The 11409-nt window shown below is 42.7% G+C and overlaps 1 protein-coding gene across 2 annotated transcripts in view; it reads right to left on the reverse strand.

The window, feature by feature from the left end:
* Deup1 (deuterosome assembly protein 1) overlaps positions 1-11409 on the reverse strand; it is a 61109-nt gene that overhangs the window by 9809 nt on the left and 39891 nt on the right. The window contains exons 9-10 of one of the 2 annotated variants that reach the window (XM_021207952.2): positions 9705-9791; positions 1859-2055 (exon numbers count right to left, since the gene is read on the reverse strand). In XM_021207952.2, the coding sequence (XP_021063611.1) occupies positions 1859-2055; positions 9705-9791 (284 nt within the window). The remainder of the gene's footprint in view (positions 1-1858; positions 2056-9704; positions 9792-11409) is intronic. The other variant, XM_021207954.2, reaches the window with a different exon arrangement.

Raw genomic sequence — 11409 nt, forward strand, 5'->3', positions numbered from 1 at the left:
ATGCCCACCATGGCACCTCCTGCACAGTATGCCCACCATGGCACCCACCACAGTATGCCCACCATGGCACCTCCTGCACAGTACCCATATCCTGGCACCCTCACTATATTACCACCACTACCTTACCAAGGCACCCCACCACAGCACCTTGACCTTCCCTCATCCTCCCCTTTCTAGAGAGGGATTAATTTAGCACTTTGGAGAAATTTGAGGTTAGTTTCAAGAAGCATTAGAATTGTTAGAATCCATCTTTGGATTGGAGGGGTCTCCAATTTCTAGAAAGACTTGTTGCTCTTGTGGAAGACCAGGGTTTGGTTCCCAGCACCCAGGTGGCACTTCACAATCATGTGGAGCTCTAGTTCTGGCCTCTGTGGACACCAGGCATGCACATGGAGCATGTAAAGACATGCAGGCAAAACACACATACATAAAAGTAAACCTAAAATTGAAAAGAATCCATCCTTCTAGTAACCATAGGATTGAGATAGTGAAGGGAGAACGCTGCTCTAGAGTCTTAAGAATACTGAACAGAAAGGGGGCTGCAGAGATGGCTCAGTGGTTGAGTGCACTGTTCTTCCAGAGGTCCTGAGTTCAATTCCCAGCAACCACAGGGTGGCTCACAACCATCTGTAATGGGATCTGATGTTCTCTTCTGGTGTGTCTGAAAAGAGTGACAGTGTGGTCACATATATGGAATGAATCAATCTTACAAAAAGAATGTTGAGCAGACTCCCTGCCCCCTATTTTGGTCTGTTCTATAGATTTTGCTTAGCTACCAAGATGAGCTCTGGCATTACCTTCTTCAGACTTCAGGGTTAGCTATTAACTTGGTCACCAAAATATGTATTTTAGCCACCATGAATTATCATTAAGGTATTTTAACATTGCAAATATAACATTACTAATAATATTAGTGATAGTGATCAACATACATGTAGCTACAGATACTACATGGATTCCCTCATATAATCCTAACACCCTACAGACAAGAAACTGAAAACATTGCTAGTTGTTCATGCTAAGTATCTCAGGTTTCTGAGGATTGGACCTCAGTTGCAGTGAGGTTTGGACCTTCTTAATGATCATGAAAGATGAAAGGCTCATGCCAGAGAAGTTTGGCCAAGCCAGCATACCATAGCCCTTCTCAGAAACCCACAATGTAAACCAGCATCTTCATGGCCCTGAGAAGTTCTATGGAAAAAGAATTGCTTTGCTGAGCACTTTGTAGGTTTGAGTAAGCAGTGATTTGCCTCCACAGACCTTTTGTTAAAATTAAGTTAATTAGCATGGCTCGTTATTAACACATCAACTTTGGCTGTGAGTGGACCCATTTTAGAGCTCATGGGAGTAAAGTGGACAGCAGTTACTGTTCTTCTATTTGCTGCTCTCACTGCCCATGGGGCCCTTGCTTATGTGACCAGCTCTGAGTCACCACGGCAGGTGACAACACCAAGGACCTGCATCAGGGAAGGACAGAAAGAAGTGACACCTTCTCATGTTTTTTGTTTTGCTTTAACATCAGATCTAACAGAGTAAATTCTGGTTCCCCCTATTCTCATACTGTTAAAAAGTGAGATTATTTGTAGGGCATGTCTTCTTGCACAAGTGTTCTGAAGTGAGTAGCAAACAAAATTCCCCAGGGGCTCTGTGCCCAGCTCAGGGGCTCTGCACCTGGCTCGACGTTATTTCTGGACAGCTATTGCCAGTATGTACTTTTTGCAAAACAGCGTGTCCAGACTCCTGTGTTATCACTACCACACAGAATACAAACACCTGCAGAGGTCATCAGTTTATATTACTTACACATTTCCCCCAAGGGATTTCTAAATGTCTGTTCTTTATGGCCAAGCTGGCATACCTGTCTCCACTGGTCTCCATTTTCAGCTGGCGCTGGTAGACGTTCGCCCCTGCTTCACCATAGCTGCTCTGATTGGGACACACTGCTTTTCCATTGCCGTGGAGCTTGGCGAGATCGCTTCGGAGCCTTTCGTTCTCATATTCAAGCTTGTTAATTGATGTGTACTGCGAATGCTCCTTGTTACTTAAGTCCACAGCCTAGGGAGTAGAACAGACCCCCCACTGAGTGGGCATTTATGGGACACTCATTTTCCATGTCTAGATTCCTGTGTTGGCAAGGCCCTTCATTTGAACCAGGTGATGTGTTTTTTTGTGAACTGTTTGTTCCCCCTAAAGATTTTAGATATAAATTATTAGTATTAATAAATTAATTAAAATATGTTTTAAAAGACCTTTTTAATGGCGTATTAAAGAAGTGTTAAGTTTATTTAATCACTCCTATTCTTGAAAATAGTCTGTTTCAGACTCATCAACAGAGCCATGACTTCCTCACACGCAGAAGTTCACAAGGAAGTTCACTGGAATTTCCTTCATAGGAAGTTCTTTACAACTCGAGGATAAACTGAATGAAGGTCTTTGAGGACCTCAATGGCAAGTCTACCCCTGTGTCACATTGCTCTCATGCATTTGGGGCTGGAGAGATGGCACAGAGGTTACAATCTCTTCTAGAGGACCAGAGTTCACTTCCTAGCACCCACAATGAACATCTTACAACTACATGTAATTCCGACTTCTGGGGATTTGACACCCTTCTCTGGCCTCCAAGAGCATATGAACATACAACACACACACATAAAAAATGAAAATAATCCTTAAAAGAATCTCATAAATTCCCATCAGTAATAGCCTAAGGGTCTTATTACACTCAAAATTTAATATTGCTATTTGTCAGATTCGCCAATGGCAGGTAATGGCAAGGTTCATCGCTGGAGTTGAATGGATATCCGTGTTCTTTTTGGCAACTTCACGCTATGTGGTCTCAGCTGCTTCTTGTATTATTTGACTGTTTTCCCACTTAGGAGTTGCTTCTTACTAATATCAAAATACGTTTTAACACTAGAGACAGAAATCAAGAGTGTCTCCAGTTGGTTGAAAGTATAGGGGGAGGGTTGGTGGTTTTTAAAAGGTATTTTTTTAAAGTTTTGGTTGTGTTATGTGCCATGTTTTCTCTAGGAAGGGACTTTGTTGTTGTAATTTAAAAACTCCATCTCTCCTTTGCTCCTTCCCAATTTTATTTTCTTTTTAAAGAACTATTAAATATTTACTTTCACTTTCTTCTATTTGTTTTATGATTTCATTATTCCACATTTAATTCTTTAGCATATTTTGAGTGAGTTTTGCTATAAAACTAGAGAAGGCAGTAAAATAATAAATTATTCCAATTATTCAAATTGCATATTGATTAAAACATTCATGCCCCACTGCTGGGTGATGTAACAAATTGCATGCTGAACTTATTGTGGACTGGGGTTGAAATCTAAACCATTTTGCTGCATTGATCTTACGGTTGAGACAGAGCCAGCACTGCACATTTGGAGCAGGGTCGATTCATAGTAGAGTTCTGCTACCTGATATATTAATGCCCCACTCCGAGGATGTAAAGTGAATATATATTTAAATTACAAAATGAATGGTTTAAACAAGAGGCTTAGAGATTTCTCAGGCTGTTTTAATTAGGCACTGTAGAAGTTTCCAGGACAGGTGTGTATGTGTGTGTATGTGTGTGTGTGTGTGTGTGTGTGTGTGTATGAGTGTGTATGCTTGCTTGCTTATATACACATAAGTATGCATGTGTGCATGCGCTGTTCTTCTCATAAAGCTTTGAAAAGTAGACTCTATTCTCACACGACAAGTCATAAGGAAGCTGTGTTTGGCTCTCTCTTGCCCACTTCCGTCTTCCAGACCTGTGTATTGTGGCTGATGGCACAGCAGTTCTCTGGGATCAGAAGAGCAATGCCTTAGCATAAAATGCTTGACTCAAGCAACACATCACTTTTGAAGCTCCAAACATTTGGGATTTGAGGCCTAGAAAACTAAATGTTTGGAGCTTAGACATGGTTTTTTTTTTTTTTTTGAAGTCCCTAAATTTCCAAGCATTGAGAACCATCCACATAGAATAACACTCATAGTCATTCCAAACTTCCTCACACTGTGAATAACTGCATATTGATAATCATTCATACCATCATATTAGTACTGCATACTGTGGAAGCTTAGGAAAGGCAGAGAAAGGTCTGTCTGCTGGGTGAAGACTCACAGAAGGGCATCTAAGCATCTCACTGAGACCTGGAGAAATTTAGCTATCCATTCTGTGGCTGACCTAGCCAATCTTTCTCCACTGCTAGAGGGATCTGCCCGTGGGGCAGTGGCCTATAAAGTGGCTTTCTCATCACTGTGACCAGCATCTTTGGTCAAGCTTTCTTCTCCAAGGATGCAAGCAAGGAGCTTCAGAATTAGGCAACCAGAAACATTCTCAAATTTGCATTTATTTAGACAGGATCAATTTCAAGTACTGGGGCTGCTGGAGTGATATGTCACTGGTTAAGAGCGCTGGCTGCTCTTGCATAGACCCCAGGTTTGGTTCCCAGCATGGACATGGCAACTCATAAGTATCCTTAATCTTTAACTCCAGTTCCAGGGAATCAGACACCCTTCTGGTCTGTGCAAGCAATATGTGCGTGTGGTAATCAGACATACATGCAGCACACCCTCCCCCCAGAAAAAAGAAAGGGAAAGAAAAAACAACTACTATTTTAATATTATCCAAATAGCACAAATGTTAGGAGGCTGAAAATGTATATATTTTGTTTTATTTTTCTGCCTATGGTGACGTTTCAGTTCTAATCATTTAAGTTTATATTTATCAATTGTAATGATTGCTGCGCTTACCTGATTATGGATTTTTTTATACTTACAGGATTTTAATACACAGGAATAATAGTTTTCTTCATTTCATAAAATTTGAAAATTATAACAAAGTAAAATAAACCAGCAAGTAGAAACTGATAAACTCTGATAATAAATTAAGCAGGGGGGTGGGAGAGTCATCAGTAGGTAAGAGCCCTGGCTGGTCTCCCAGAGGGCTCAGCTTCAATCCTCACCTGTAATGCAGCCCCGGGGAATCTCATGCTCTATTCTGGCCTGCACAGAGACTGCCCACTTGTGGGACACACTTGTGGATGGATGCAAACCATCATACAAACAAAATAAAGATAAAGGCTGAAATGTATCCAAGTACTAGAACCCTCACAGCCATTACTGTTACACACTAGGAAGATGAACACGTGAGTCATAGCTAAAACAAATGGAAGAGAATGTGTTCAATTATCCAAGACCAAGAGAAAGAAAGGAAACTAAAACCAGAATTGGGTATGACAGTTTATGTCTGTAATCCTGACACACGGGAGGCTGAGACAGAAGTTCAAGGGCAGCCTTGGGCAAGTAATGAGGCCCTATCGCAAACAGGAAAACCTAACAACAGAACTCGGGAGATGGGAGGTGAGTGAAGTTGTAGCTCTAACTAACTTCAGGAGTAAGGAAATCAACTGGAGAGGAAACGTGTTCTAAATAGATACAGATTATCCAAATGACCTTAGGGGGAAAAATAAAAAGAGATTTGAATGAAAGAGGGAAAGGTAAAGGCTGGTTTAAGTTTTTCAGTAGCCACCCCATAGCCAGGAACCTCCAGTGTGTGTTTAAAAACAGTGTAACTTTAAAACAAGTACAAGGAGCTATGACAAACCTTACTTTAAGTATCGTCACACCAAACGCAGCACTGTGTTAACACCGATTCAGCAGAGCGTGACCACTATGCTTTGAACTGTGGCTCCCTACAAAAGCTCTTTGAAGTCCTAACCCCTAGCCCCTCAGAATATGACCTTATTTTAAAACGAGGGCATCACAGAGGACCTGAATTGAATGCCCAGGCAAAAGGGAAAAATCTGACTCATGAGAATCATGGGACCAGTCAGACGTGGGACCACAGCACACTGAGACAGAAGAGGGAGGAACCTGGCACACACAGGTCAGAGGGAGTGTGGCCCTGAGGACACCTGTTTGGGGCCTTCTGGTCTCCTCCTGGACCAAGAGTCCTGGAGTCCTCTGTGAATTGGTATGTCCCTCTGTTGTAAGCAAACACATTGTGGGATCAAGCTAATTTAGGATTGGGAATTATCCCAGGAACCCAAATTTGGACAAAATCAGGAAATATGTCAACCATAGTCCCTAACACATCAACAAATCAAAGGGGAAGACTCACACAGAGTCATCTGTTGAAAAGGCTCAGAGAAACACTAGCAGCCATATTTCACAATATGGAATCATGAATGAAAAACAAATTTATATCCCTCAAAACTCCAAAAGTGTGACATTTATAGTCAGAAACTAGAAAAATTTCCAGCAAGTACTGTCATGGCTCAAGATATTCCTGTCTTAGCAAAGGTAGAGAGTGACAGTGACAAGAGCAGGTGTGAGAAGGGGAGGGGGAGGGGCAGCTGAACAGCACTAGCACAGTGTCCTGTAGAAGGTATAGAAGAAGTTGGACCTCCTTTTTTTTTTTTTTTTTTTTTTTTGTGATTTTTCGAGACAGGGTTCCTCTGTATAGCCCTGGCTGTCCTGGAACTCACTTTGTAGACCAGGCTGGCCTCGAACTCAGAAATTCACCTGCCTCTGCCTCCCGAGTGCTGGGATTAAAGGTGTGCGCCACCACGGCGGACCTTCTTCAATATTAGTAATTAGCTGCTTGATATAGTAAAAGCAAAGCTCTCCATTTATAACAGAGACAGGAATCGTAAATAACTTGGGAAATAATTTTAAAGGAAGGAAAAACGAACTATCAAAGAAAAATTGCATTATTGGGAAATGTGTTATAAAGAAATGAGGAATCACGCCATATCTTATTACAATAAAAGCATTAAGTCTTCAAAGTTAATACAAAAATGAATTCAATTTCAGATAGAACCCACAGGAAATTACAAGGAGAAACTTGGTACATTGAGCTTGGTCTGTATGAAAATTTTAACTATGCTCTTACATATTGCCTTTCAAAGTCCAATTTAAATGGATCAAACAATTGGATGGAAAAGATGAAACCTCTGGAAAAAAAAACCCACAAAAGTATGTATGTGCATGTGGAGAACCCTGTTTCCAAAGAAGGAAGCTCCAAAAGCATCTATCAAGAAAAGGTGACTTTTGACAAGTCAAACTTTAAAACTTCATGCATGGCGAAAACAGTTACAGAAAACAGACTGGAAAATGCTCCTAAAAATTGGCAAAGAAAGGAAAACTAACATCAGAGAAAAATATATAACATGTATCTAGTTCACCTTGCTACAAACTACCAACTAATGGGGCCCACCTGTTGTCAGGGAGCTGCGCATCAAAGTGCTAGAAAGAGTTACCTTGGGAACAGTGCAGGCAATGATAAAGCACAGCATAAAGGAGAGGAAGGAACAGGCTCGGACAGCGCGGGTTAGGATTACAGCACACATCTGTGTTAGCATTACAGCACACATCCGCGAGGGAGCCAATGGTGTCTCCTCCAGGAAGCTGCTCATGCTGGGATTTTTAAATGAGATATTTATTCAGGTGAAAATATGAAATATTTTCAAATACACTAGGGCTGAAATATTTATGAGAAATTCTAGTAAGTTTTTGGTATGTCCACACCATGGAATATTATAAAATGATCACAAAGGGCAAAATATGCTTGAGCCAGTTGGTGTAGAAAGACACTTTGGAGCAAACAAAAATAAGACACACACACATATGTCTGTGTATGTGAGCCTAGTTTTAAAGTTATATGTATCTGTATATGTGTGTGTGCACCTTACACTTTTTGTACACAGGAGCCTGAAGGAGTCAGAAGATCAGATCCCCTGCAACTGGACTTGGCAGGTAGCTGTGAGCTGCCATGTGGGAGCGGGGAACTGACTCGAGTCCTGTCTAAGAACAACAAATGTTCTGAACTGCTAAGCCATCTCTTTACCCCTGTTTGGCACATGGGACACAATGCGGAAGAGAAGGAAGGGGGTGCAGAGGCTAAAGCAGGGACTGTGCTCTGACATCACCTGCCTGCACATATTGGGCTAATTCATAGACAGTTGTGTACAGTTTGGATGAGTATAAACGTTTCAAGCACTTGCTCACTTGTACTGCTGTCCACACACACAGCTGGAGGTCAGCTCTGGGCAATCGAGTTACACATCTAGTTGATGGAGACTATCTTCCCAGCTTAGCTGTGCAAATGGTCAGGGGTCAGGAGAAGCAACAGGAGCCACCATGTGTTTGTCAGCCCAGCCTCCTCTGCTGCTCACACAGGGCTGGGGGACTTGTCGGGGGTGGGTGTAGGTAATCAGCAGCTGCTTTTTTATCTTTGTGTGTTTTACTTCTTTAAAAAGCAGAAGATACAAACTGGGCATGGTGGCGCACACCTTTAAGAGGTACAGGCAGGGGGATTTCTGAGTTCCAGGCTAGCCTTGTCTACAAAGTAAGGTCCAGGACAGCCAGGGCTATACAGAGAAACCCTGTCTCGAAAAACAAAACAAAAAACCCCAAAACAAACAAACAAAGAAAAGCAGAAGATACAAATGAACAAAGCCAAAATCCTACAGGAGCAAAGTGAAGCCCCTCAGCTGGACTATGGTGACCTGGGATATATACAAACACTTGGATTGAACTGAATATATATATGCATATATATCATATACATACTATATATGCATATATATGTACATCATATATATGATATGTGTGTGTATGTCACTTCAATATGTATATACATGTATATATACAATTTTTACAATATACACATGTGTATGTGTGTATATATATGTGTATGTATATATCTCTATGGAGCCGGGATTTGCTTTCTGTGTCCCACGTTAGGGAATGAAGAGGCAGAAGTGACGGGCAGGTGTTTAATGTAGCAGACAGGGAGACCAGCAAGCTTCCCTTTTTATCCATCTGTGCTCCAATCACAGGATCCACAGCCATGTTCAAGGAAGAAGGGAGCATGCTTCCAGATGCTTCTACTGTCTTGATGCTGGAACACGGACTCATGTGAGAACAGGTGCACAACATGACAGAAATAGAACATTGGCTTCAGAAGGGGCTGGCCAAGGTCTGGACCCATGTACTCACATTATTATGGCTAAAGGAACAGGCTAGCTTAAGCAGCCACAGTGCCCAATTTTTTTTTAAATTACCTTTCTGTTCCTTGAACAGTTAAAACAAGATAATGGTAGGATTTTTTTCTAAGTGAATAAAAGAAAATGTAACAAATAATGCTAATATTTCAATATTTCGACCAACAAAAGTTCTACAAAAATCCAACCATCAGACAATGGAACTGAGAGGCTTGGAGCCATTTAAGTTGTTTATGAGTACAGGTAGAGCCAGGGGCTAATTCATATATTCAGTCAACAAACACTGAACGCTTGCTCTATCCTGAGCTGTTGGCCTTGCTAACTTCCTGCTTGTCATCAAGTTGAAAGGGACAAGCCACAAAACAAGTCAGCCAGATATAAATCAAGCAAGAACGGAACAAATCGTTCTGAGTTTGTGGGGAGGGCTTCTCTGAGCATAAGGTTGGCACCGAATTCCGGCTGACTAGGATATAGGGTTTCAAGCAACTGCAGGATTAAAAGCCAGACAACTGCATGCTTTGAATGTCTGGGAAATGATCAGAAATGAGCCCAAACCAGGTGCCCCAGCCGGGCGAGCCACTGTGGTAGGCAGTGCGCAACTCGGCGCTCCTGGCACACATGCTCAGTGACCACACTGATGGTCAGCCCTGACCAGCCAAGCAACCTCCTATTCAGTTTGGGGGAATGAATTCAGCATATTACCAAGTACCGTGCAGGGTCTAAATCGCCCATCATTCCCTTCAGGTGTGTGTTTTCTGTTCTGACAGCTTTGTATCTTCTATCTGAGACCTGAAAGATTAGCAGATGAAAGGCACGTGTAAAACTCACAACGGAAGCGCATCTTCTTGTTAATAAACGCAGTCCAGCTGGTGCAAATACTTTTTGTGGTATGAGGGAAACAAAGTCCTCCCACCAGTCGAGTTCTCTAGTGTCTCCCCATCACGCCCTACCCCCGCCATGCCCAGAGCCCCGCCTTGCTCCAACCCCCATCCTCACCCCTGCCTCTCTTCCTGCTCGAGCAGTGCAAAATCTAAAACACTTTAATCATGATTTATTTTTTCCCTACCAAATCTGAAATTCCATTTCTCATGTATAGGAATTATAATCACAATTAAGAAAAACCTTCTTGAAAATACTCTTGCCCATTACACTTCTTCAACACCTAATTAATATTTACAGTAAGCAGTATATGGCTTTCGGCGTTTAATTCATTCCTTCTGATATTCTGGCCGAGTTCCCCGTGTGCCTATGACTTTCTTTTGTAGTTCTTTCTTCTTTCCCTGATGTCTGTCGTCTACCTGAATGTTGGGATGACAGACTCATGCCTCCATGCCTGGCCTGCTCTTTTGTATATCTAAGGCTTATTTCTATATAAAACTCTTGCCTTAAAAATACTTATTTTTGTGAATTATAGGATATATGCTCATTGACAAAGTCTGGGAAGCATGGCGGTATGAAGATGAACTCAGGAGTCATTCTTGTGCTCTTGTCCCTGACCATTGATCGGCAAGATGACCTGCTGTGCACTGCCCTGTGCTGGTTTCCTGTGTGCGGTCAAACTGGTCAGTCTGCGGCCTATGGCTGGATGAAGGCCCAGTCTTTCCTGTTTTTGTAAATACACATGATTGAACTGCTCTTATGGAAATTGTCTTGATTCATGCTTTGTGCTCTGAAATCACCTAGACTTAGAGTGAAAGGGCCATAAAGCCCGTGCTGTTAAAAGCAGGCCACAAATTGTTAGAGCAAGGAGACATCGGGAGGGAAGACAGGCTCGAGCATCCCTTGCTGGGTTTTAACGTCGAACCTTAAGATCTTTGTTTGTCTCTGAGGACAGCTGCGTGCTGAGTGAATGCCTAGTAACTAGGTACTGGTTTCTATGTTGCTGCCTCCATGTTTAAAACACTACTGGCAATCCATTAAATGGGGCGGGGGGGGGGTTGTGCTCAAGCAAGCTGGAATTGCTTTCTACAAAATAAAGTTTAGTGGCAAAGTCCTATAGCAAAGGCTGAGAAAGGGACAGGGTCGTGTGACCTGGGAGGACAGCTGCAGGACCTTGGCATGCAACCACTCACATGTGTGTACTGTCTAGTCAAACCTTAGTGTCTTTGATGGTACTTTATCCAAAGCACAGGGTCTTATGGGGGTAAGTCTCATTAACTGAGCAGGCCCCAAGGCTTTTGACAGACTGGAGTGAGGGCTAGGATGAGCAGGAGCAGGAGCAGGAGCGGGAGCGGGAGCGGGAGCGGGAGCGGGAGCGGGAGCAGGAGCAGGAGCAGGAGCAGAAGCAGGAGCAGGAACCATGGAGCAGGAGCAGGAGCAGGAGCAGGAACCATGGAGCAGGAGCAGGAGCAGGAGCAGGAGCAGGAGCAGGAGCAGGAACCATGGAGCAGGAGCAGGAGCAGGAGCA

Source organism: Mus pahari, chromosome 10, assembly GCF_900095145.1.
Source record: "Mus pahari chromosome 10, PAHARI_EIJ_v1.1, whole genome shotgun sequence".
NCBI classification, from domain to species: Eukaryota; Metazoa; Chordata; class Mammalia; order Rodentia; family Muridae; genus Mus; species Mus pahari.